This window comes from Chiloscyllium plagiosum, unplaced genomic scaffold (genome assembly GCF_037043375.1).
Source record: "Chiloscyllium plagiosum isolate Xiang-an unplaced genomic scaffold, Cpla_swu_hap1 HiC_scaffold_12, whole genome shotgun sequence".
NCBI lineage: Eukaryota > Metazoa > Chordata > Chondrichthyes > Orectolobiformes > Hemiscylliidae > Chiloscyllium > Chiloscyllium plagiosum.
Window position 1 is genome coordinate 93,251,226 of NW_028270150.1, and position 26,029 is coordinate 93,277,254.

The window sequence follows — 26,029 nt, forward strand, 5'->3', positions numbered from 1 at the left end:
TCTCTCTTCATAGTTCATGCCTTCCAAACCAAGTAACATGCTGGTGAACCATTACTGTACCCTGTCCAAAGCCTCCACATCCTTCTGGTAGTGTGGTGACTGGAACTGTACACAATATTCCAAATGTGGCCTAACTGAAGGGCTATACAGCTGCAACATGACTTGTCAATTTTGACACTCTATGTCCCGAATAATGAAGGCAAGCATGCCATATCCCTTCACGACTACCTTATCCACTTGTGTGGGAACTGTCAGGGAACCGTGCCCTTAGATCCCTCTGTATGTTGATTAAGTTGAGCATTCTGCCATTTACTGTATATTTGCCTCCTGCATTAGACCTTCCAAGATGCATCACCTCGCATTTGTCCAGATTTGTCCATCTATCATTTCTTCATCCAAGTCTCTAGCCTATCTACACCCTGTTATAAACTCAGGGAATCCTCCTCACTATCCACAGCTCCCCCAATCTTTCTGTTGTCCATAAATTTACTAATCAAGCCCCCAATATTCCCCTCCAAATCATTTATATTTATATATACCACAAACAGGAGTCCCAGCACTGATCCCTGTGGAACACCACCAGCCAGAGATCTCCAGTCAGAAAAACACCCTACCACTGCTACTTTCCCTCCTATTTGACCAAGCCAGTTCTCTATCCACCTTACCATTGTGAATCCAGTGTGACTTCACCTTTTGTATCAGTCTGCCAACAAAGGCCTTACTAAAGTCCATGTAGACAAATTCCACTACACTGCCCTCATCAATTATCTTTATCACTTTCTCAAAAAACTGAATCAGGTTTGTGAGACGTGACCTCTCCTGAGCGTAGCCATGCTGCACAGCGTTGATGATTCTATATCTACCAACTGTGAGTACATCCTGTTCCTAAGTATCTCCTCCAATAATTTCCCTTTTGCTAATGTAAAACTCACCAGCCTGTAACTTCCTGGATTATCCCTGCTGCCCTTCTTAAACAAAGGAACAACTTTGACTATTCTCCAATCTCCTGGGACCCCTCCTGTCATGAAAGAAGATAGAAAGATTTCATGCAAAGCCCCAGTAATTTCCTCCTTTGCCTCTTCAGCGTTCTGGGGATAGATCCCATCAGGTCCTGGGGTTGTGTCTACCTTCATGCTTTTCAAAACACCCAACACCTCCTCCTTTTTTATATTAGATTACTCACAGTGTGGAAACAGGCCCTTCGGCCCAACAAGTCCACACCGATCTGCCGAAGCGCACCCACCCAGACCCATTCCCCTACATATACCCCTGCACCTAACACTATGGGCAATTTAGCATGGCCAATTCACCGAACCTGCACATTTTTGGTCTGTGGGAGGAAACCGGAGCACCCAGAGGAAACCCACGCAGACACGGGGAGAATATGCAAACTCCACACAGTGAGTCGCCTGAGGCGGCATGCCGTAGACTATCAACATGCCCTTTTCCAGAGTTATCATCCATCATGTCCTTTTCCAGAGTTATCATCCAACATGCCCTTTTCCAGAGTTATCATCCATCATGTCCTTTTCCAGAGTTATCATCCAACATGCCCTTTTCCAGAGTTATCATCCAACATGCCCTTTTCCAGAGTTATCATCCAACATGCCCTTTTCCAGAGTTATCATCCATCATGTCCTTTTCCTTTGTGAATACTGATGGACCTCACCATTAAGGACCTCCCCCACTTCCTCTAACTCCACGGATAAGTTCCTTACTTTGTCCTTGAGTGGACCTCTTCTTTCTCTAGTTACCCTACTGCTCTTTGCAGACAAGATTCCTTGGAATTTTCCTTAATCCTGTTTGCCAAGGGCTTTTCATATGCGCTGCTAGCCCTCCTAACTCCTCATCAAAGATTGTTTTCCCTGCTGTCCTTTTACTCTTTGAGGGTTCTATTTGGCCTCAGCTTCCCTAGCCTTACATATGCCTCCTTTTTCTTTTGGACTATGCTCCAATTTCTCTTGTTATCCAAGGATCCCGAATCTTGCCATCCTTATCCTTCATTCCCACAGGACGATGCTGGTCCAGAACTCTATCCAACTTGCCTTGAAAGGATTCCCACATGCCAGTTGGAGATTTACTTTCAAGCAACTGTTTGCTATCTATATCCCTCAGTTCTGGCCTAATATTGTGGTTGCTAACCTTCCCCCAGTTTACAAATTTCACCCAAGTGCTGCACTTATCTTCATCTCTACGTAACACAGAATTATGGTCACTTTTCCCGAAATGTGCCCCCACTCAAACTTCAATTATCTAGCTGGCCTCATTCCTGAATATAGCAGTCTAATATGGCCCCTTCCCCAGTTGGACACACATAACAAATTCCTCCCCATCCAATCTTCTGCTGCTAAGAGATCCCAGTCACTGCTGCCTCACAGTGCCAGGGACCTGGGCTCGATCGCAGCCTCGGGTGACTGCCTGTGTGGAGTTTGCACATTCTACCCGTGTTTGCGTGGGTTTCCTCCAGGTGCTCTGGTTTCCACAGCGTAAAGATGTGCAGGTTCAGTGAATTGGCATGCTAAATACTCCAGTGCTCAGAGCTGCGTAGGTTAGGTGCATTAGTCATGGAAAATGTAGAGTAATAGGGCAGTGGAATGGGTCTGGGTGGGATACTCTTCAGAGTGTCGGTGTGGACTTGTTGGGCCAAGGGGCCTGTTTCCACACTGGAGTGATTCTATGACCACTGACAAAAGAATAAAATTGTAGCGTATTCGTTAGGGAAGGTAAATCTTAATGCATGACTTACTAATAATGACTACTGCGATGAGTTTTTGTAAACTTGTGATTTATTTGGTCCCATAGTGAAACCATGTTTTGATACATAATATATTAAATAGATAAGAGCAGCCTTACAGAGGTGGAAGTCTTTCCTCATTTGAATGGTATTTATTCATTCAGTCATCCTTATGATGTTACAGTGTTCATTAAAGAGGTACTCACTCACTACAGCAGCGTGTCCCTAATGCAACAACCATTAGTGAAGAAGGGATCATATTATCACACCCAATCTGATGGCTCCAAAGTTGCTGTGATGGAGCCCCTTTGATATTTTCATCACTCCGCAATCCGTATTGCACTAAACAAACTAGCATAAATTATCAGGAAAGGGGAAAAAAATTACAACAGAGCTGATTTACATTTACTACTCAGAACTCTTACGATCAAGACTCATTTCGGTGATGACGAGTATGGCAGCCACAGCCTGTGCAGATATTTTAAACTGACTGTAATAAGAGTTGTCTCTTATAGCTGTGTTAATTTGTCATCATCCTGACAGAAAGCTTCATTTTTCTGGCCTTTGTCCCCAGCCAGTGAATTACAGTAAATCCCATTCTCGATGCCTTTGAGAGTTTTGTCTTCATTTTCTTCCCCTCCCCCTTCAGAGCCTCGTGCTTTCCTGCAAGAGATGAGACAACATCACAGTGAGATATGACACAGTGTGATAACCGGTTTGGGCATGTCTGAAGTCTGGGTTCAAATCTGTCCATTGTTGCTGTCAAACCTTATTTCAAGCCTCTTTAACACCAGTCTTGAGGGCCCACCAAGCTTGCAATACAGTATTTACAAGTTATCTCTGAAATCAAGGCCAGAATTCTGTCACCAAGTCACCTTTTATTTCCATCTGCATAGTACGTGATGCCGACTCTGAGCTGGCTCTCAGAGTGAACAAAACCCCTAATCCTCCTGTTTATTATATTTTCTTTTTTTCTCTTTTTCTTTTTCACTTTTTTCTTGTGCATAGTAGTTGACACTGATCCAGCTCCCGCAGAGCCAGCTCTCAGAGTGAATAGCATCTCTGACACTCCTTTTTTTTAGTGGTTATTTTTCCCCCAGCACCCATGTTGTGTGTGTGCAGGCATGGAAAACACAAGGTGCACGAATCTTTATTCAGTTTTCACCACCAGGAAGAATGGAGACACCTGAGTGGCCAGTGAACACTCTTGTTTCTTTTTTATTTATTTATTTTTTATTTTTAAATTTTTTTTTGTTTTAACCCCCACACTACCACCTAAATGCGGTAGTGCTTATTTTTTCCCCAGCACCCATGGTGTGTGTGTGTGTGTGTGTAGGTGTGAGACACAGTGAAAGACAAAAGGTGCACGAATCTTTATTCAATTCCACCACCAAAAAAGATAGGAAAACACCCGGGTGGCCAGTGACAAACACTGCCCTTCACATCAAAGGGCAGTGCTGTGTGATCAAAACAGTGAAGGGGATGGTAGGGACTAAATCAAAATAGAGTTGGAGGGAGAAATGATGCACTCCACTCCCTGCGGCGCCCACCTCTCCCTGAACAACTCCAGGGTGTTGGTGGACACCGCGTGCTCCTTCTCCAAGGACACCCGGGCCCTAACGTAACCGCGGAAAAGGGGCAGGCAGTCGGCCCTAATGACCCCCTCCACGGCCCGCTGCCTGGACCTGTTGATGGCCAGTTTGGCCAGGCCCAGGAGCAGACCCACGAGGAGGTCTTCAGACCTGCCCTCCCTCCTCCGTACCGGGTGCCCGAAGATCAGGAGCGTGGGACTGAAGTGCAACCAAAATCAGAGGAGAAGGTTTTTTAGAAAATCAAAAAGGGAGTGCAAACGCCCACACCCAATATATACCTGGTCCACAGACTCCACAGCGCCACAGAACAAGCAGTTGGGCTGGGAGTCCGTGAACCACCACAATCTGCGGTTGCAAGGGACTGCTGCGTGCAGCACCCTCCACCCCAGATCCCCGAGAGAAAGGGGGAGGACTCCCGCGTAGAGAGCCCTCCACTGGGGATCCCCACCGCGCGGTGGCAAATGGGCACGCCAAGGCGTGTCCGGACGGTGGATGAGGGAGAAGAGGTGGACGGTGTGCAGCAGCAGTCGGTACAGGGCTCTTCTTTTTATTTCCCTGAACGAAACAAAATTAAAATTTCGGAGGCGGCTCAGGTTGTGGGGCACAGGCTCCCGCAGGAAGTACGGGACCTTGGGGCCAATGTGAAATTCCGTCCGGGCTAACACTCTTGTTTCTATCTGTCAGCCAGGGCTCCCTGATTGGACCAGGTGAACAGCCCCAATTAGGGAACTTGTATTCTATGATATCCACCTTGCCGATGTCATTCCAATCACTACAGTCATTCCTCTTAGGATTTAATTGATACAGTGGAATTTAATCACAACCTGAGGTTGGGAAAGACTTGCAGGGTTCTGGTTTCCCCCATGCCGACAGTGCAGTGATTTGATTATTATTGGAGTGATGACCTTAGGGAGCGAGTAACTGAAGAAAGTGTCAATCCTACAGGGACTAAGAAAATTGGCATTTCTTGTGGTGGCAGATGATATAACTGAGGCTATGGCAAATTAACACTCACCATCTCTCTTCATGAAAGGTTGTAATAGTGTTGAATAAGATACCAAAAGATAAAGAGAGATACTTCCAAAGATTGGAAGTGTTGACGATAGTGACATCATCCAATCTGAATGGGAGGTATCTCTGACTACTGGGAAAGTAAGGATAAAAATTGTAGTGGCTCCATCCACAATATTCCTATCCTCTTTAGAAATGGGAGTAGCGTTGGGGGACTAGTAAATTGTACTGCTCTCTCTGAGGTGGAGAGAAAAACCCAACAACTACAGACCAGTCTGCCTTAGAGAAACTCATAGAGACAGGTCAGTATAGACTTTGAACTTGAATAAGTTCTTCATGAAGGAACAAACAGGCTTATTGGACGTGATGAGATCGATTTGATTTGGTTTATTGTAGTCACGTGTACCTAGGTACAGTAAAAAGCTTTGGACAGGCAGAGCATAACAAACAAGGACAGGCAGGGTGCTCAGACAGAGTGAGGCATACAAGGCTGTGGCTGTACAAGAGGGGCACAACGCTAGAACAACATTAGCAAGATCAACATTATATTGATGCTAGAGAGCTTCATTCAGCTGATGCTTTTCAGGTGGATATACAAAAGTCATTTTACTAAGTGTCATACTCAAGGCTTACCATACTCAAGGATATAGAGCATCATTTCAAAGTACTTTCAAAATAAAGTGGAAAGTACTTTAAATGGGGTACTGGAGCTAAAAGACATGCTACAGTTGTCTTCAATTGAAAGGACTATTATAAGAAGCTAGGAGACTGCTTGGCTTTGTTAACAGAAGCATGGGGTAAAGTCAACAAGATGATATTAAACCTTCACAAAGCACTGTGACAAGCCTTAGCTGCACAACAGTAAGCAAAGCTGGGCACTGGGTCCTTGAACAGTTTGCAGAAGTGATTCACTGAATGACACAAATAATAAGGAACTGCAGCTTTATGGGCAGCTGGTGGTCTTCACCTTAGAGGACTGAAAGTCCCTTTCCTCCCCAGCGCTGCTGAGTGAAAGTGGTAAGGGGCTGGTGTTACTCGGTGTGCACCTACCCAAGTTGGTATCCTGACCCATCGTGCCTCCCCTCTGCTCTCCAGAACCTGACACAATGCACCTATTCCCCTCCCCCACCACCCACCAAACCTCCTGAAATTCTATAAGACCCTTTCCCAGCTGAAGCTCTCGGAGTCACCCTCCCTCTGGAATCCGTGCTTCGTGAGATGACTGCAGGTCCCAGCAGGGACCAGCGCTGAGTCATACAGCATGGAAACAGACTCTTTGGCACAACTCGTCCATGCCAACCAGGATTCCCAAACTAACTTAGACCCTTTTGCCTGCATTTGGCCCGTATCCTCATCCATTTCCTCCACTCATCTTCCCAGTGTTTTTCTTAAACCACCAACACAGTGACTTCAGGTGTCCCACTTCATTACAGTGAAAACACCGGAATTCTTTTACTGCCCCTTCCCCCTCATGAGTTTCCTTTTCATCCTGTGGTAAATTTTCCCTTACCACCTGATGGTTTCTCTTCACCCCAATTTCTATACCTCATAGATTGAAGCTGAGATCAGAACCAAACTTCGATTTACGAACCAACTCATAATCATCAACCATTTCCCCCTCCTGGGTATGAGGGGGGAAGTGCCGTAGAAGAATTCACTGTAATAAAGTAGAACACTTGAAGCCACTCTGTTGGTGGTTTAAGAAAAACACTGGGATGATGAGTGGAGGACATGGATGGGGATATGTGCCAAATGCAGGCAAATGTGTCTACGTTAGTTTGGGAAGCCTGGTTGCCATGGATGTACTGAGCCGAAGGGTCTGTTTCCATGGTTCAGTGGTTAGCACTGCTGCTTCCCAACGCCAGGGACCCGGGTTCGACCCCAGCCTCGGGCGACTCTCTGTTTGTACATTCTCCCCGTGTCTGCATGGGTTTGCTCCGGTTTCCTCTCACAATCCAAAGATGTGCAGGTTAGGCGAGTTGGTCACGCTAAATTGCATCATAGTGTCCAGGGGTGAGTAGGTTAGGTCCATTAGTCAGGGGAAATGTGAAGTAATATAGTAGGGGAATGGGTCTAGGTGGGTTACTCTTTGAAGGGTTGGTGTGGACTTGTTGGGCCGAAGGGCCTGTTTCCATACTGGAGGGATTTAATGATTCTAATCCTGCAGTCTTAACTCTCTGTTCAGCCACGAGTTCTCACTCCTGCAGGAAGTGAATTGTTGAACTCGTCCAAAAGGATGGTCTGTCTAAGAGCATCATATAGAATCCGTGCAAGTCATTCAGTCCACACTGATCCTCCAAACAGCATCACACCCAGACCAACCTCCCCCCACCCTTCTCTTATCTCTGTAACCCTACATTTCCCACGGCCAATCCACCAAACCTACACATCCCTGGACACTATGAGCAATTTAGCATGACCTGTACATCTCTGGACTGTGGGAGGAAACCTAGATCACCCCAAAGAAACCCACACAGACACAGGGAGAATGTGCAAACTCCACACAGACGGTTGCCTGAGGCTGGATTCGAACCCAGGGCGCTGGCACTGTGAGGCAGCAGTGCTAACCACTGAGCCACTGTGCCACCTTTGTGATGCTCTTATCTCTACCTATCAAGGTTACTTTGTTTGATCCTTTTAAACTCTGTGTTAAGCTGGCCCACACTGTGATATCAATGCTGAGCGACCTTTTTAAAGCTGGGTGATTTGCATACAGCGTTTTGAGGGTTTCTGCCCGAAGCGTCGATTCTCCTGCTCCTCGGATGCTGCCCTGACCTGCTGTGCTTTTCCAGCACCACACTCTCAACTCTGATCTCCAGCACCTGCAGGCCTCGCTTTATCATCCGATTTGCATCCAACCTTCCTAACGGCAGAAGGGGAGGGGGAAGACATTCTTCTACATCACTATTCCTCCCATAAGCCCAAGGGGCCGAATGGCCTTCTTTTCTATAATTGCATGAACTGGAGTTGCAAGGGCTAGCAGAACACTTGCTGAGTTATTGAACAGAAGGTGCCACTGCCATTTCACAAAGAGGTTCGTCCCTTGTCACGATGACTCGGCATTGCCCTCATTGCTACCCCAGAACTACACAGTCGATTTAAAACTGTACGTTTGCTTTTGGACTCTCGACCCAGTGCCTGAACATCCTATAAAATCTGGTATTCACATGTTATCATCGTTCAGCTTTTTAACAACCGATAAGCCTACACGTTGAACCACAATAAAAACAAATTAAGGGCTCAGCATTGGCACCAATTCATCACAACCACTGGGGAGATTATCAGAGTTCCTACATTGCTGAGCTCAAGACATGAAAGCACCCGATTGGGTTGAACTATGCAGTTGGGGTTTGATCTGATCACTGTTAAGGAGCAAGGGCTTTTTTTCTCTTTGAAAGGGTTTATGTTGATTTCACATTGGCACAGTGGTTAGCGCTGCCGCCTCACAGCACCAGGGCCCTGAGGTCGATCCCAGCCTTGGGTGACTGTCTGTGGGGAGTTTGCACGTTCTCCCCTGTGTCTGAATGGGTTTCCTCCCACAGTCCAAAAATGTGCAGGTTAGGTGGATTGGCCATGCTAAGTTGCCCCATCGTATCCAAGGAGGTGCAGGCTAAGTGCATTAGCTATGGGAAATGCAGGATTACAGGGGCATGGTAAGGGGGTGAATGTGGGAGGGATGCTCTTCAAGATGGGTGAAATGTCCTGCTTCTGCACTGTCAGGATTCTATGATTCATGTCAGTTTGCAGATGTAGAGAATTTGAAAATTCTGACAAAAAGTGGATGGCCTTTCTACACTCGTTTGGTTTACACAATTCCCAACATCCAGTTCGTGTAGGTCTGCCATGCTGTGCGATTATCATGTCAGCTTTCTCCTGAAGTTATGGGACAGTCACATTCTCCATCTTTGCCCCTCTGTGTTAAAAGTGAGTGTGGTCTGACCAGATTGAAGGTACTGTGTTCCAACACTCACTATGTTGCCATCTCTCACACCAGTCGTGAGGGGGCTCTTTGAGGGCAGCCTTGACTCAGGTCTTTGTGAAAATCACCGTGTTCACATTTCTCTTTAACTGAGCACAATTGGGAGAGGTTACAAGTTAGCTTGGCCTCCAGCACATAACCGTGCCATCACCAAGTCTGCCAATTCACTCTTTGGTAAAACCTACACAAACCCCTTCCCCCCATGTTTGCTCCATGCTTTAGCCAATCTGTTAATGAACTCCTCCCCCACGCTTTGTTAATCACGCCCTGCGCCACATTGCTTGAAACTTCTGTCCCATTTCCTTCTTTCTGTAAACTTGAGAATATCGAAAACTTGAAGCCCCTATCCTTAGTGATACTAAAATCCCACTTATCAACCATGTCTTCTCTCACCGACCTACACTGGCACTCAGCCAGATGCCACTTTGATTTTAAAAATCTCATCCTTGTCTAAAAACCTCTTCTTCTTTGCAGTCTCCTGTAACACCCCCATACCTTTCGGATGTAGTTCTGTCCCTCTAATCTGGAGTAGCCCAGTTTTAATCGAGCAATGCCTTCAGTTGGCTAGGCCCCAAACCCTGGAACCTCTCAGCCTCCCTGCACGTAGTACACTCCTTAAAGCCTCCCCCTTTGACAAAGATTTGGCCATTTGCCTAAATACCTCCGTGACTGGCTTGATGCCTAATTTCACTTCATAACATCCCAGAAAATGCCCTGTAACATTTTTATTACACGTAATGCACCGCATAAATGTAAGCATTTGTCACTTTTACAATGTAGCACAAAGTGAGGATCTGCCACCTTTAATTGGTGCTACATTTGGAGCAATTTGGACCACAAGGTCAAAGGTCAGCAAAGCTCGGAAACCTTAATACCAGGAAAGACGTTCTCTATCCTATCAGTCTGAGCTCGAACATTCTGTATAGGATCAGTATTGTCATGGTAACAAGGTTTGCAACACACTCCAAAGTTTAAAAATAGATAAGTGAATAATATCATTTGCAACAGCAGGCAAAGTTTATGGTTGCTGGGATTAATTCATTGACAAATAACATTAGCACTAGTCAGAGAGTCAGCATATTATAACAGCACAGTCATAGAGTGTACACTCAGGTGTAAGGACCTTCCTTTTTGCTATGAAGGCTAAGGTTTCTGAACTAACACTTGCAATTCCCATTATTTCCCAGATAGAAAAGCATTTAACAGGCTCAGAGCTATTGGGCTCAATTTCAAATGATTTGTTCCAGCGATAGTTCAGTGATGGAAGGATAAAGATCCATTCTTGGTATAAAGCACCATACACAGTGTATAGGGCAGGAGGGATATTGGCCAAATTGCCACCCCCCCCAGCACTCCCTTCTTTTATTTGTTCACATGATGTTGACTTGGTAACTGGGCCAGCATGTGTTGCCAATCTCTAATTGCTCAAAATGGACTATTATCAGCCACCCAGCATGGGGCAGGCTGCCGAGTTCCTGGTTTTGTCGCTAAATATTGACATTCTCCCTGATATTTTGACATGGGTTGTGTAGATAACCGTATCTTAAGCTTCAATAAATAAGAAGTCTATCTCTCTCTTTTTCTTTCTGCAGGCTCACTCCAGAGGAGCAGCACTCTGGCAGCTTGAAAAGACAATGGAACCAGACTCGGGAATACACACCAGTATATATTTCAACAGTTGCCTTTGAACAGCAGAGCAGAGAGGAAGAATATGTGTTTGTAAGCAAGAACTGGAAGATTGTCTCATTCCCCTGCTAATCTCTCTTCAAAACTATCAGCCATGATCATATTGAACGGTGATGCAGGCTCGAAGGGCTGAATGGCCTATGCCTGCACTGATTTTCTATGTTTCTCAGTTTAAACAGAACCTGGTGAATTGGGGAAATAACCAATTACCAAGAAACTTTGCCACTGCTGAGGATACCAGACAACAATCAGACCACCATGGTCCCAAGTTAAAACCTCATGCATCCCAAAATCTAAGGATGTTTAAACTGAGTAGCATTCATCCTCTTGCCCCGCCACAAAGCACTTATTACTAGTATGAGTGTGTGCATGTATGTGTGTGTGTGGGTGTGTGTGCGCGTTTTTGTGTGTGTGTGTACGCATTTTTGTGTGCGCGTGTGTGTATGTGTGGGGGAGTGCTGTGTGTGTGCGTGTGATTGTGTGGGGGGAGCACTGTGTGTATGAGTGTGGGTGTGGGTGTGTGTGTGAGAGTGTGCGTGTGTGTGAGGGTGTGTGTCTGTGAGGTGTATGCGTGTGTGTGTGAGGATGCATGTGTGTGTGTCTGTGTTTTGGGGGTTGTGTGTGAGGTGTGTGTGGGGGTGTGTGTATGTGTAGGTGCATGTGTGTGTGTATCTGTGTGTGTGTGAGGTGTGTGTGTGAGAGTGTGTGTGTATGTGTGCGTGCAAGTGTACGTGTGGGGGTAGTGTGTGTATGTGTGTGGGATGTGTGTGTGGGGTGTGTGTGCACGTGGGCGTGTGTGCGGGGTGGGTGTGTGGGGGGTGTGTGTATGTGTGTGTGGGGTTTGTGTCTGTGTGGGTGCATGTTGGGGTGTGTGTGTGTTGTGTGTGTGTATATGTGTGTGTGGGGTGTGTGTATATGTGTGTGGGGTGTGTGTGTGTATATGGGGTGTGTGTGTGTGTGGTGTGTGTATGTATGTGTATGTGTGTGGGGTGTGTGTGGGTGTGTGTGTGTGGGGTGTGTATGTGTGTGGGGTGTGTGTGGGGTGTGTGTGGGGGGTGTGTATGTGTGTGTGGGGTGTGGGTGTGTGTATGTGTGTGTGTGGTGTGTATGTATGTGTGTGGGGTGTGTGTGTGGGGTGTGTATGTGTGTGTGGGGTGTGTGTGGGTGTGTGTGTATGTGTGTGTGGGCTGTGTATGTGTGTGGAGTGTGTGGGGGGTGTGTGTGGGGTGTGTGTATGTGTGTGGGGTGTGTGAGTGGGGTGTGTGTGTGTGGGGTGTGTGTGTGGGGTGTGTGTGTGGGGGGTGTGTATGTGTGTGTGGGGGGTGTGTGTGTGGGGTGTGGGGGGTGTGTGTGTGGGGTGTGTATGTGGGGGGTTTGTGTGGGTTGCGTGTGTGTGGGGGGTGTATGTGTGGGTTGTGTGTGTGTCTGTGTGTGTGGGGTGTGTGTGTGAGGTGTGGGTGTATCTGTGTGTGTGTGAGAGTGTGTGTGTATGTATGCGTGCAAGTGTATGTGTGGGGGTTGTGTGTGTATGTGTGTGGGGTGTGTGTGGGGAGTGTGTGGGTGTGTGTGTGTGGTGTGTGTGTGTGGGGTGTGTGTGTATGTGTGTGTGGGGTTTGTGTGTGTGTGTGGGTGCGTGTTGGGGTGTGTGTGGGGGGTGTGTGTGCGTATATGTGTGTGTGGGGTGTGTGTATGTGTGTGTGGGGTGTGTGTGTATGTGGGGCATGTGTGTGTGGTGTGTGTATGTATGTGTATGTGTGTGTGGGGTGTGGGGTGTGTATGTGTGTGGGGTGTGTGTGTGGGGTGTGTGTGTGTGTGGGGTGTGTATGTGTGTGTGGGGTGTGTGTGTGGGGTGTGGGTGTGTATATGGTGTGTGGTGTGTGTGTATGAGTGTGGGGTGTGTGTGTGTGGTGTGTGTGTGGGGTGTGTATGTGTGTGGAGTGTGTGTGTGGGGTGTGTGTGTGTGGGGTGTGTATGTGTGTGTGGGGTGTGGGTGTGTGTATGTGTGTGTGGTGTGTGTGTATGTGTGTGGGGTGTGTGTGTGGGGTGTGAGTGTGTGGGGTGTGTATGTGTGTGGGGTGTGTGTGGTGTGTGTGTGTGGGGGATGTGTATGTGTGTGTGGGGTGTATGTGCGTGGGGTGTGTGTGTGTGTGGGGTGTATGTGTGTGTGGGGTGTGTGTGTGGGATGTGTGTGTGTGGGGTGTGTATGTGTGTGGGTGTGTGTGTGGGGTGTGTGTGGGGTGTGGGGGTGTGTATGTGTGTGGAGTGTGTGTGTATATGTGGGGTGTGTATGTGGGGGGTTTATGTGGATTGCGTGTGTGTGTGTAGGATTTGTGTGGGTTGTGTGTGTGGGTGTGTGTGTGTGGGGGGGTTTGTGTGGGTTGTGTGTGTGGGGGGTGTGTGTGTGTGGGATGTGTGTGGGTTGTGTGTGTGGGGGGTTTGTGTGGATTGTGTGTGTGTGTGAGGGGTGTGTGTGTGGGTTTGTGTGGGTTGTGTGTGTGGGGTATGTGTGTGTGTTGTGTGTATGTGGGGTATGTGTGTGTGGGGGTTTGTGTGGGTTGTGTGTGTGGGGTTTGTGTGGGTGTGTGTGTGGGGGTGTGTGTGAGGTGTGTATGGGTTGTGTGTGTGTGGGGTGTGTGTGGGGGTGTGTGTGTGGGTTGCGTGTATGTTTGGGGTGTGTGTGTGTGGTGTGTGTGTGGGGTTTGTATGGGTGTGTGTGGGGTTTGTGTGGGTATGTGTGGGGTGTGTGTGTGTGGGTTGTGTGTGTGTGTGTATTGGGGTGTGTGTGTGGGTGTGTGTTGGGGTGTGAGTGTGTGTGGTGTGTGTGTGTGTTGGGGTGTGTGTGTGTTGGGGTGTGTGTGTGTGTTGGGGTGTGTGTGTGTTGGGGTGTGTGTGGGTGTGTGTGGTGTGTGTGTGGTGTGTGTGTGTGGGGCGGGTGTGTGTGTGGAGTGTGTGTGTGTATGTGTGTGGGTGTGTGTGTGGAGTGTGTGTGTGGGGTGTGTGGGTGCATGTGTGTGTGGGGTGTGTGTGTGTATATGTGTGTGTGTGTGGTGTGAGTGTGTGGAGTGTGTGTTGGGGTGTGTGTGTGTGGGGTGTGTGTGTGTGGGGTGTGTGTATATGTGTGTGTGTGTGTGTGGTGTGAGTGTGTGGAGTGTGTGTTGGGGTGTGTGTGTGTGGGGTGTGTGTGTGTATGGGGTGTGTGTGTCTGTGGGGGGGGTGTGTGTGTATATGTGTGTGTGTGGTGTGAGTGTGTGGAGTGTGTGTTGGTGTGTGTGGGGCGGGTGTGTGTGTGGTGTGTGGGGTGTGTGTGTAGGGTGTGTGTGTGTGTGTGTGGGGTGTGTGTATATGTGTGTGTGTGTGTGTGGTGTGAGTGTGTGGAGTGTGTGTTGGGGTGTGTGGGGCGGGTGTGTGTGTGGTGTGTGGGGTGTGTGTGTGTGGGGTGTGTGTGTGTGGGGTGTGTGTATATGTGTGTGTGTGTGTGGTGTGAGTGTGTGGAGTGTGTGTTGGGGTGTGTGTTTGTGTGGGGTGTGTGTGTGTATGGGGTGTGTGTGTCTGTGGGGGGGGGTGTGTGTATATGTGTGTGTGTGGTGTGAGTGTGTGGAGTGTGTGTTGGTGTGTGTGGGGCGGGTGTGTGTGTGGTGTGTGGGGTGTGTGTGTGTAGGGTGTGTGTGTGTATGTGTGTGTGGGTGTGTGTGTGGAGTGTGTGTGTGGGTGTGTTTGGGGTGTGTGTGTGGGGTGTGTGTGTGCGTGTGTGTGGGGGGTGTGTGTGTGTATATGTATGTGTGTGGTGTGAGTGTGTGGAGTGTGTGTTGGGGTGTGTGTGTGTGGGGTGTGTGTGTTGGGGTGTGTGTGTGTGTGGGGTGTGTGTGTGTGTGGGGGTGTGTGTGGGGTATGTGTGTGTGGGTGTGTGTGTGGAGTGTGTGTGTGGGTGTGTTTGGGGTGTGCGTGTGGGGTGTGTGTGTGCGTGTGTGTGGGGGGTGTGTGTGTGTATATGTATGTGTGTGGTGTGAGTGTGTGGAGTGTGTGTTGGGGTGTGTGTGTGTGGGGTGTGTGTGTGTGGGGTGTGTGTGTGTGTGTGGGGGTGTGTGTGTGTGTGGAGTGTGGGGTGTGTGTGTGTGTGGGGTGTGTGTGTTTGTGTGTGGGGTGTGTGTGTGTGTGTGGGGTTTGTGTGGGTTGTGTGTGTGAGGGGTGTGTGTGTGTGGGTTGTGTGTGCGTGGGGTGTGTCTGTGGGGTGTGTGTGTGGTGTGTGAGGCGTGTGTGTGGGGCGTGTGTGTGGGGTGTGTGGGGTGTGCATGTGGGGTGTGTGTGTGAGTGTGGTGTGTGTATGTGGTGGCTGTGTGGGTTGTGTGTGTGGGGTGTGTGTGTGTGTGGTGTGTGTGGTGTGTGTGTGGGGTGTGTGTGTGGGGTGTGTGTTGTGTGTGTGTGTGGTGTGTGTGGGAGGTGTGTGTGTGGGCAATGTGTGTGTGGGGAGTGTGTGTGGGGTATGTGTATGTGTGTGGGGTGTGTGTGTGGGGTGTGTGTGTGGGGTGTGTGTGAGGTGTGTGTGGGTGTGTGTGTGTGTGGGGGGATGTGTGTGGGTGTGTGTGTGGGGTATGTGTGTGGGGTGTGTGTGTGGGGTGTGTGTGGGGTGTGTGTGTGGGGTGTGTGTGTGTGGGGTGTGTGTGTGGGGTGTGTGTGGGGGGTTGTGTGTGTGGGGGGTTGTGTGTGTGGGGGGGTTTGTGTGGGTTGTGTGTGTGTGTGGGGTTTGTGTGTGTGTGTGTGGGTGTGTGTGTTTGGGGTGTGTATGGGTTGTGTGTGTGTGTGGGGTGTGTGTGAGGGTGTGTGTGTGGGTTGCATGTATGTTTGGTGTGTGTGTGTGGTTTGTGTAGGTTGTGTGTGTGTGGGGTTTGTATGGGTGTGTGTGGGGTGGGTGTGGGTTGTGTGTGTGGGGTTTGTGTGGATGTGTGTGGGTTGTGTGTGGGGTTTGTGTGGGTGTGTGTGGGGTGTGTGTGTGGTTTGTGTGTGTGGTGTGTGTGTGTGTGTGGGTGTGTTGTGTGTGTGTGGGTGTGTGTGTGTGTTGGGGTGTGTGTATGGGTGTGTGTTGGGGTGTGTGTGTGGTGTGTGGGTGTGTGTATATGTGTGTGTGTGGTGTGAGTGTGTGGAGTGTGTGTTGGGGTGTGTGTGTGTGGGTGGTGTGTGTGGGGTGTGTGTGTGTGGCGTGCGTGTGTGGGGTGTGTATGTGTGTGTGGGGTGTGTGTGGGATGTGCGTGTGGGGGGGGTGTATGAGGGGGGTTGTGGGTGCGTTTGTGGGGTGTGTGAGTGGGGTGTGTGCGTGGGGGGGTGTGTGTGTGTGGTTGTGGGTATGTGTGTGGGGTGTGTGTGGGGTGTGTGTGTGTGTGGGGTGTCTGTGTGTGAGTGTGTGTGTGGGTTGTGGGTGTATGTGTGTGGGATGTGTGTGGGATGTGCGTGTGGGGGGGGGTGTATGAGGGGGGTGTGGGTGCGTTTGTGGGGTGTGTGAGTGGGGTGTGTGCGTGGGGGGGTGTGTGTGTGTGGTTGTGGGTATGTGTGTGGGGTGTGTGTGGGGTGTGTGTGTGTGTGGGGTGTCTGTGTGTGAGTGTGTGTGTGGGTTGTGGGTGTATGTGTGTGGGATGTGTGTGTGTGTGTGTGGGTTGTGTGAGTGTGTGTTGGGGTGTGTGTGTGGGTGTGTTTTGGGGTGAGTGTGCGTGTGTGTGTGGGGTGTGTGTGTGGGGTGTGTATGTGTGTGGGGTGTGTGTGTGTGTGGGGGTGTGTGTGTGTGTGTGGGGGGTGTGTGTGCGTGGGGTTTGTGTGGGTTGTGTATGTGTGTGAGGGGTGTGTGTGAGGGGTGTGTGTGTGGGTTGTGTGTGCGTGGGGTGTGTGGGGTGTGTGTGTGGTGTGTGGAGCGTGTGTGTGGGTGCATATTGTGGTGTGTGTGTGGGGTGTATGTGTGGGGTGTGTGTGTGTGTGTGGGGTGTATGTGTGTGTGGGGTGTGTGTGTGGGATGTGTGTGTGTGGAGTGTGTATGTGTGTGGGTGTGTGTGTGGGGTGTGTGTGGGGTGTGGGGGTGTGTATGTGTGTGGAGTGTGTGTGTATATGTGGGGTGTGTATGTGGGGGGTTTATGTGGATTGCGTGTGTGTGTGTAGGATTTGTGTGGGTTGTGTGTGTGGGTGTGTGTGTGTGGGGGGGTTTGTGTGGGTTGTGTGTGTGGGGGGTGTGTGTGTGTGGGATGTGTGTGGGTTGTGTGTGTGGGGGGTTTGTGTGGATTGTGTGTGTGTGTGAGGGGTGTGTGTGTGGGTTTGTGTGGGTTGTGTGTGTGGGGTATGTGTGTGTGTTGTGTGTATGTGGGGTATGTGTGTGTGGGGGTTTGTGTGGGTTGTGTGTGTGGGGTTTGTGTGGGTGTGTGTGTGGGTGTGTGTGTGAGGTGTGTATGGGTTGTGTGTGTGTGGGGTGTGTGTGGGGGTGTGTGTGTGGGTTGCGTGTATGTTTGGGGTGTGTGTGTGTGTTTTGTGTGGGTTGTGTGTGTGGGGTTTGTATGGGTGTGTGTGGGGTTTGTGTGGGTGTGTGTGGGGTGTGTGTGTGTGGGTTGTGTGTGTGTGTGTATTGGGGTGTGTGTGTGGGTGTGTGTTGGGGTGTGAGTGTGTGTGGTGTGTGTGTGTGTTGGGGTGTGTGTGTGTTGGGGTGTGTGTGTGTGTTGGGGTGTGTGTGTGTTGGGGTGTGTGTGGGTGTGTGTGGTGTGTGTGTGGTGTGTGTGTGTGGGGCGGGTGTGTGTGTGGTGTGTGGGGTGTGTGTGTGGTGTGTGTGTGTATGTGTGTGGGTGTGTGTGTGGAGTGTGTGTGTGGGGTGTGTGGGTGCATGTGTGTGTGGGGTGTGTGTGTGTATATGTGTGTGTGTGTGGGGTGTGTGTATATGTGTGTGTGTGTGTGTGGTGTGAGTGTGTGGAGTGTGTGTTGGGGTGTGTGTGTGTGGGGTGTGTGTGTGTATGGGGTGTGTGTGTCTGTGGGGGGGGGTGTGTGTGTATATGTGTGTGTGTGGTGTGAGTGTGTGGAGTGTGTGTTGGTGTGTGTGGGGCGGGTGTGTGTGTGGTGTGTGGGGTGTGTGTGTAGGGTGTGTGTGTGTGTGTGTGTGTGGGGTGTGTGTATATGTGTGTGTGTGTGTGTGGTGTGAGTGTGTGGAGTGTGTGTTGGGGTGTGTGGGGCGGGTGTGTGTGTGGTGTGTGGGGTGTGTGTGTGTGGGGTGTGTGTGTGTGGGGTGTGTGTATATGTGTGTGTGTGTGTGTGGTGTGAGTGTGTGGAGTGTGTGTTGGGGTGTGTGTGTGTGTGGGGTGTGTGTGTGTATGGGGTGTGTGTGTCTGTGGGGGGGGTGTGTGTGTATATGTGTGTGTGTGGTGTGTGTGTGGAGTGTGTGTTGGTGTGTGTGGGGCGGGTGTGTGTGTGGTGTGTGGGGTGTGTGTGTGTAGGGTGTGTGTGTGTATGTGTGTGTGGGTGTGTGTGTGGAGTGTGTGTGTGGGTGTGTTTGGGGTGTGTGTGTGGGGTGTGTGTGTGCGTGTGTGTGGGGGGTGTGTGTGTGTATATGTATGTGTGTGGTGTGAGTGTGTGGAGTGTGTGTTGGGGTGTGTGTGTGTGGGGTGTGTGTGTGGGGGGGCTGTGTGTGTGGGGTGTGTGTGTGTGTGTGGGGGTGTGTGTGTGTGTGGAGTGTGGGGTGTGTGTGTGTGTGGGGTGTGTGTGTTTGTGTGTGGGGTGTGTGTGTGTGTGTGGGGTTTGTGTGGGTTGTGTGTGTGAGGGGTGTGTGTGTGTGGGTTGTGTGTGCGTGGGGTGTGTGTGTGGGGTGTGTGTGTGGTGTGTGAGGCGTGTGTGTGGGGCGTGTGTGTGGGGTGTGTGGGGTGTGCATGTGGGGTGTGTGTGTGAGTGTGGTGTGTGTATGTGGTGTCTGTGTGGGTTGTGTGTGTGGGGTGTGTGTGTGTGTGGTGTGTGTGGGGTGTGTGTGTGGTGTGTGTGTGGGGTGTGTGTTGTGTGTGTGTGTGGTGTGTGTGGGAGGTGTGTGTGTGGTGTGTGTGTGGGCAATGTGTGTGTGGGGAGTGTGTGTGGGGTATGTGTATGTGTGTGGGGTGTGTGTGTGTGGGGTGTGTGTGTGGGGTGTGTGTGAGGTGTGTGTGGGTGTGTGTGTGTGTGGGGGGATGTGTGTGGGTGTGTGTGTGGGGTATGTGTGTGGGGTGTGTGTGTGGGGTGTGTGTGGGGTGTGTGTGTGGGGTGTGTGTGTGTGGGGTGTGTGTGTGGGGTGTGTGTTGGGGGTTGTGTGTGGGGGGGGTTGTGTGTGTGGGGGGGTTTGTGTGGGTTGTGTGTGTGTGTGGGGTTTGTGTGTGTGTGTGTGTGGGTGTGTGTGTTTGGGGTGTGTATGGGTTGTGTGTGTGTGTGGGGTGTGTGTGAGGGTGTGTGTGTGGGTTGCATGTATGTTTGGGGTGTGTGTGTGTGGTTTGTGTAGGTTGTGTGTGTGTGGGGTTTGTATGGGTGTGTGTGGGGTGGGTGTGGGTTGTGTGTGTGGGGTTTGTGTGGATGTGTGTGGGTTGTGTGTGGGGTTTGTGTGGGTGTGTGTGGGGTGTGTGTGTGGTTTGTGTGTGTGGTGTGTGTGTGTGTGTGGGTGTGTTGTGTGTGTGTGGGTGTGTGTGTGTGTTGGGGTGTGTGTATGGGTGTGTGTTGGGGTGTGTGTGTGGTGTGTGGGTGTGTGTATATGTGTGTGTGTGGTGTGAGTGTGTGGAGTGTGTGTTGGGGTGTGTGTGTGTGGGTGGTGTATGTGGGGTGTGTGTGTGTGGCGTGCGTGTGTGGGGTGTGTATGTGTGTGTGGGGTGTGTGTGGGATGTGCGTGTGGGGGGGGTGTATGAGGGGGGTTGTGGGTGCGTTTGTGGGGTGTGTGAGTGGGGTGTGGGTGGGTGGATGTGTGTGTGGTGTGTGTGTGGGTTGTGTGGGGTGGGTGTGTGTGGGGTGTGTGTGTGGCGTGTGTGTGTGGGGTGTGTATGTGTGTGTGGGGTGTGTGTGTGGGGTGTGCGTGTGGGGGGGTGAGTGTGTGGGGGTGTGTGTATGAGGTGTGTGTGTGGGGTTGTGGGTGTGTTTGTGGGGTGTGTGTGTGGAGTGTGTGTGTGTGGGGTGTATGTGTGAATGTGTGTGGTTGTGGGTATGTGTGTGGGGTGTGTGTGTGGGTGTGTGTGTGAGTGTGTGTGTGGGTTGTGTGTGTGTGTGTGTGGGGTGTGTGCGTGTGTGTGTGGGTTGTGTGTGTGTGTGTTGGGGTGTGTGTGGGTGTGTGTTGGGGCATGTGTGTGTGGTGTGTGGGTGTGTGTGTGTGTGTTGGGGTGTGTGTGTGTGTTGGGGTATGTGTGTGTGTGGGTGTGTGTGTTGGGGTGTGTTTGGGTGTGTGTGGTGTGTGTGTGTGGGGCGGGTGTGTGTGTGTGTGGTGTGTGGGGTGTGTGTGTGTGGTGTGTGGGGTGTGTGTGTGTGGGGTGTGTGTGTGTATGTGTGTGTGGGTGTGTGTGTGGTGTGAGTGTGTGGAGTGTGTGTTGGGGTGTGTGTGTGGGGCGTGTGTGTGTGTGGGGGTGTGTGTGTGTGGGGGTGTGTGTGTGTCTTTGTGTGTGTGTGTGTGGTGTGAGTGTGTGGAGTGTGTGTTGGGGTGTGTGTGTGTGTGGGATGTGTGTGTGCGGTTTGTGTGGGTTGTGTGTGTGTGTGAGGGGTGTGTGTGTGGGTTGTGTGTGCGTGGGGTGTGTGTGTGTGGGGTGTGTGTGTGGTGTGTGGGGCGTGTGTGTGGGGCGTGTGTGTTGAGTGTGTGTGGTGTGTGTGTGGGGTGTGTGTGTGGTGTGTGTGGGGTGTGTGTGGGGTGTGTGTGTGGTGTGTGTGTGGGGGGCGTGTGTGTGTGGGGGTGTGTGTTTGGGGTGTGTGTGTGTGGTGTCTGTGTGGGTTGTGTGTGTGGGGTGTGTGTATGTGGTGTGTGGGGGGTGTGTGTGTGGAGTGTGTGTTGGGGTGTGTGTGTGTGTGTGTGGGGTGTGTGTGTGTGTGGGATGTGTGTGTGCGGTTTGTGTGGGTTGTGTGTGTGTGTGAGGGGTGTGTGTGTGGGTTGTGTGTGCGTGGGGTGTGTGTGTGGGGTGTGTGTGTGGTGTGTGGGGCGTGTGTGTGGGGCGTGTGTGTTGGGTGTGTGTGGTGTGTGTGTGGGGTGTGTGTGTGGTGTGTGTGTGGTGTGTGTGTGGGGTGTGTGTGTGGTGTGTGCGTGGGGGTGTGTGCGTGGGGGTGTGTGTTTGGGGTGTGTGTGTGTGTGTGTCTGTGTGGGTTGTGTGTGTGGGGTGTGTGTGTGTGGTGTGTGGGGGGTGTGTGTGTGGTGTGTGTGTGTGAGGTGTGTGTGTGGGGTGTGTGTGGTGTGTGTGTGGGGTGTGTGTGTGGTGTGTGTGTGGTGTGTGTGTGGGGTGTGTGTGTGGTGTGTGTGTGTGGTGTGTGTGTGGTGTGTGTGTGGGGGGCGTGTGTGTGTGGGGGTGTGTGTTTGGGGTGTGTGTGTGTGTGTGTCTGTGTGGGTTGTGTGTGTGGGGTGTGTGTGGGGTGTGTGTGTGGTGTGTGTGTGGGGTGTGTGTGTGGTGTGTGTGTGGTGTGTGTGTGGGGGGCGTGTGTGTGTGGGGTTGTGTGTTTGAGGTGTGTGTGTCTATGTGTCTGTGTGGGTTGTGTGTGTGGGGTGTGTGTGTGTGGTGTGTGGGGGGTGTGTGTGTGTGGTGTGTGTGTGTGAGGTGTGTGTGTGGGGTGTGTGTGTGGTGTGTGTGTGTGGTGTGTGTGTGGTGTGTGTGTGGGGGGCGTGTGTGTGTGGGGGTGTGTGTTTGGGGTGTGTGTGTGTGTGTGTCTGTGTGGGTTGTGTGTGTGGGGTGTGTGTGGGGTGTGTGTGTGGTGTGTGTGTGGGGTGTGTGTGTGGTGTGTGTGTGTGGTGTGTGTGTGGGGGGCGTGTGTGTGTGGGGGTGTGTGTTTGAGGTGTGTGTGTCTATGTGTCTGTGTGGGTTGTGTGTGTGGGGTGTGTGTGTGTGGTGTGTGGGGGGTGTGTGTGTGTGGTGTGTGTGTGTGAGGTGTGTGTGTGTGTGTGTGTGGGGGGTGTGTGTGTGTGGTGTGTGTGTGTGAGGTGTGTGTGTGGGGTATGTGTATGTGTGCGTGGGGTGTGTGTGTGTGGGGTGTGTGTGTGGGGTGTGTGTGTATGTGTGTGTGTGTGGGTATGTGTGTGTGTGGGGTGTGTGTGGAGTGTGTATGTGGGGTGTGTGTGGGGTGTGTGTGGGTGTGCGCGGTGTGTGTGTTTGTGTGGGATGTGTATGTGGTGTGTGTGTGTGGGGTGTGTGTGTGGGCTGTGTGTGTGTGGGGTGTGTGTGTGTGTGGGGTGTGTGTGTGGGATGTGTGTGGGGGTGTGTGTGTGTGTGTGTGGGGTGTGTGTGGGGTATGTGTGTGGGGTGTGTGTGTTGGGTGTGTGGGTATGTGTGTGTGGGTTATGTCTGTGGGGTGTGTGGGGTGTGTGTGTGGGGTGTGTGTGTGGAGGGTTGTGTGTGTGGGGTGTGTGTGGGTTGTGTGTGGGGTGTGTGTGGGATGTGTGTATGGGGTGTGCGTGTGGGGGAGTGAGTGTGTGGGGGTGTGTGTGTGAGGTGTATGTGTGTGGGGCAGGGTTGTGGGTGTGTTTGTGGGGTGTGTGTGTGTGGGGTGCGTGTGTGGGGGATGTGTATGTGTGTGTGTGAGTGTGTGTGGTTGTGGGCATGTGTGTCGGGTGTGTGTGTGGGGTGTGTGTGTGTGGGGTGTGTGTGTGTGAGTGTGTGTGGGTTGTGGGTGTGTGTGTGGGGTGTGTGGGTGGGTTGTGAGTGTGTGTGTGTGTGGGGTGTGTATGTGTGGGGTGTGTGTGGGGTGTGTGTGTGTGTGGGGTGCATGTGTGGGGTGTGTGTGGGGGGTTTGTTTGTGGGGTGTGTGTGTGTGGGGTGTGTGTTGGGTTGTGGGTGTATGTGTGGGTTGTGTGGGGTGTGTGTATCGGGTGTGCGTGTGGGGTGTGTGTGTGGGGTGTGTGTGTGTGGGGTGTGTGTGTGGGAGGGTGTGTGTCAGGGTGTGTGTGGGAGGGCGTGCGTGTGTGGGGTGTGTGTGTGGGGGGGGTGCATGTGTGGGGTGTGTGTGTGTGGGGGGGGTGCATGTGTGGGGGGTTTGTTTGTGGGGTGTGTGTGTGTGGGGTGTGTGTTGGGTTGTGGGTGTTTGTGTGGGGTGTGTGTGTGGGAGGGTGTGTGTGGGGTGTGTGTGTGTGGGAGGGTGTGTGTTGTGTTGTGGGTGTGTGTGTGGGGTGTGTGTGTGTGGGGTGTGTGTGTGTGTGTGTGTGTGGTGTGGTGTGTGGTGTGTGCGGTGTGTTTGTGGGGGGTGTGTGTTTAATGTCTTTTTTAAATTACTTTTCTCAGGGTTAGTAGGTAATAAAATTCCTCTTACTCAAGAAACCTTTATAATTGTCTCCTTCATTTCGATCCAGTTTAACAACATTTTTAAATTGGCTTTGATTTAACTCTGGGCTAAAAAAAATAGAAATCATTGTTGCAATTGATCAACAGGGTGTTGACAAGCAGGAAGGCAGCTTTCTGTCCTCACTAGGACTGAGTAATCTCGCTTGACCAACATATCTCTCATTCCATCCTGCCTGCATTGGTTGTTCCAACCCTATTCATTTGCAGGTGATAACACTGGACCACACATATAAGGCTATAAGACACAGGAGCAGAAATTAGGCCATTCAGCCCATTGAGTCTGCCCCACCATTCAATAATGCCTGGTAAGTTTCTCAACCCCATTCTCCCCTTAATACTCGGTCACCTATTTAGTTCAGTCTTCAATATACTTAATGACCAGGCCTCCACATCCTTCTGTAGCAATGAATTCCATCGATTCATCACTCTCTGGCTGAAGAACTTTCTCCCTATCTCCTTTCCGAAAAGGTCTTCCCTTTAATATAAAGCTGTACCCTCGGGTCTTAGTCTTTCCTATCAATGGAAACATCTTCCCAACATCCACTCTGTCCAGGCCATTTCAGTATTCTCTAAGTTTCAATTAGATCCCCCCTCATTCTTCTAAACTCCATGACCCAGACTCCTCAAACATTCCTCACATGTTAAGCTTTTCATTCCTGGAACCATTGTCATGAACCTCCTCTGAACATGCTCCAGGGCCAGTACATCCTTCCTGAGATGTGGGGCCCAAAACTGCACACATTTGTCTGAATGTGGTCTGACCAGAGCCTTATAGCGCCTCAGAAGTACATCCCTGCTTTTATAAACAAGTCTTCTCAAAATAGTCTTCCTCACTACTGGCTCAACCTGCAAGTTTACCTTGAGAGAATCCTGGACTAGAACTCCCAAGTCTCTTTGCACTTCAGACTTTCCTCCCTATTGAGTAAGTAGTTCATGCCTCTATTCTAACCACCAAAGTGCACGGCCTCACACTTTCCCACGCTGTACTTCAGGTCTTTAGATAATACCCGTGCTGTAGTCCCACTTGATCCTGGCCACGATTTCGGAACAAGACTTCCCCAGTTCTCTACCACCCACCTACTCAACATGTTCCATTTCATTTCTAGAGTTAAAAAAAATGGGTATTGTTGACTTTCCTGTCAACGCTAAGGGAACATGAGAGAACAATCGACTGAAGCGGCAGATGGCTGGATTTGAATTCGAGCATGAGATGGAAATCTGCAATTCGGAGTCTAATGATCGCCGTGACTCTTTTGTCAATTGTCAGGAAAAACCCAGCTGACTCACTGATGCCCTTTAAGGAAGGGAACTGTCATCTTTCTCCGTTCTGGCCTACATGTGACTCCAGACCCACAGCAATGCGGCTGGCTCTTAACTACCCTCTGGGCAATTCTTGCCTGGCCAGCGATGCCCTCATCCCGTGAATGAATCAAAACAACTCAAACAAGCATTGTCCAGAAATCACGGATTCCTCCAAGCCCCTCAAACAACACATGCTCTGTAGAACTGGGAGCTAAGTTTACGACCAGGCTTGAGACACTCTCGTGCAATTCTGTGCTGAAAGTGAAATACATGCCCGAACATCGCGGTCGGTTCTTTCTACATGCAACCTCCAACTGGGGCCCCCTGTCCATGGAAGTGCGTCCTGTGAATTTGGACCAGCTCCTTTGAAATGTCCAGGACATGCCAAATGTTTTTCAAGAGGTCATAGAATCCCTACAGAGTGGAAGCAGGCCATTCGGCCCGTCTGATCGACCGAAGAGCATCTCTCCCCGACTCACTCCCCTGCCTGATCCCTGCATTTCCTATGACCGCTCCATTTAGCCTGGATCCTACAGCGTTGCCAATCCACCTAAACCGCACATTGTTGGACTGTGGGAGGAAACCACAGCACCCGAAGGGAACTCATGTAAAGATGGGGAGGGTATGCAAACCTCACACAGTCGCTCAAGGTTGGGATTGAACCCTGGTCCCTGACACTGTGAGACAGCAGTGCTAGCCACTAAGCCACCATGCCACCCCGAAATAGCCCATTTGTCTAGCTGCCCAATGGTGGTATGATGCAGAAGGTTTAAGTGCCCTCAGGGACAAGGCCATCCAGTGTCAGATAGCATTTGCAGATTCACAGAATACACAGTGTCAATGGAGGCCATGTGCCCATTTTAGTGAGCTGTTATGAATTGGACTCAAGTCCCACCATGATGCAGTATCAGTCCATTCTTTCAACTCACTAATTTAACCCTGGAAAGAGAAAGCAAAAGAAAGGATGCATTGAAATACTTACTTCTTTTTCTCTTTGTAACCAGTGATGATATTCACAATCAAACCAATCACAATCAAGCCCATGACGACACCAAATACAATCAGCCAGACCGTCACTGTTGGCTCAGTGGCTGGGACGAAGGTGGGTTCAATCCCTACAAATTCCAACGTCTTGTCATCCAGGGAAAAGGCATCATTGAACCGCGGTCTGACCATTCTGAAATGTTGAAAGCACAACATCAACTGCAGTCATTACTGGAAGGAGATTTCGCCCCCGTCGATTCTG

The 26,029-nt window shown here is 50.8% G+C and overlaps 1 protein-coding gene across 1 annotated transcript in view; it reads right to left on the reverse strand.

Annotated features, from left to right (window-relative positions):
* Positions 1–2,768: 2,768 nt before the first annotated feature.
* LOC148148572 (collectrin-like) overlaps positions 2,769–26,029 on the reverse strand; it is a 48,762-nt gene continuing 25,501 nt past the window's right edge. Inside the window, exons 5-6 of the mRNA XM_087993066.1 lie at positions 25,766–25,960; positions 2,769–3,397 (exon numbers count right to left, since the gene is read on the reverse strand). Of these exons, the coding sequence (XP_087849192.1) occupies positions 3,244–3,397; positions 25,766–25,960 (349 nt within the window). The 3' untranslated portion in view covers positions 2,769–3,243. The remainder of the gene's footprint in view (positions 3,398–25,765; positions 25,961–26,029) is intronic.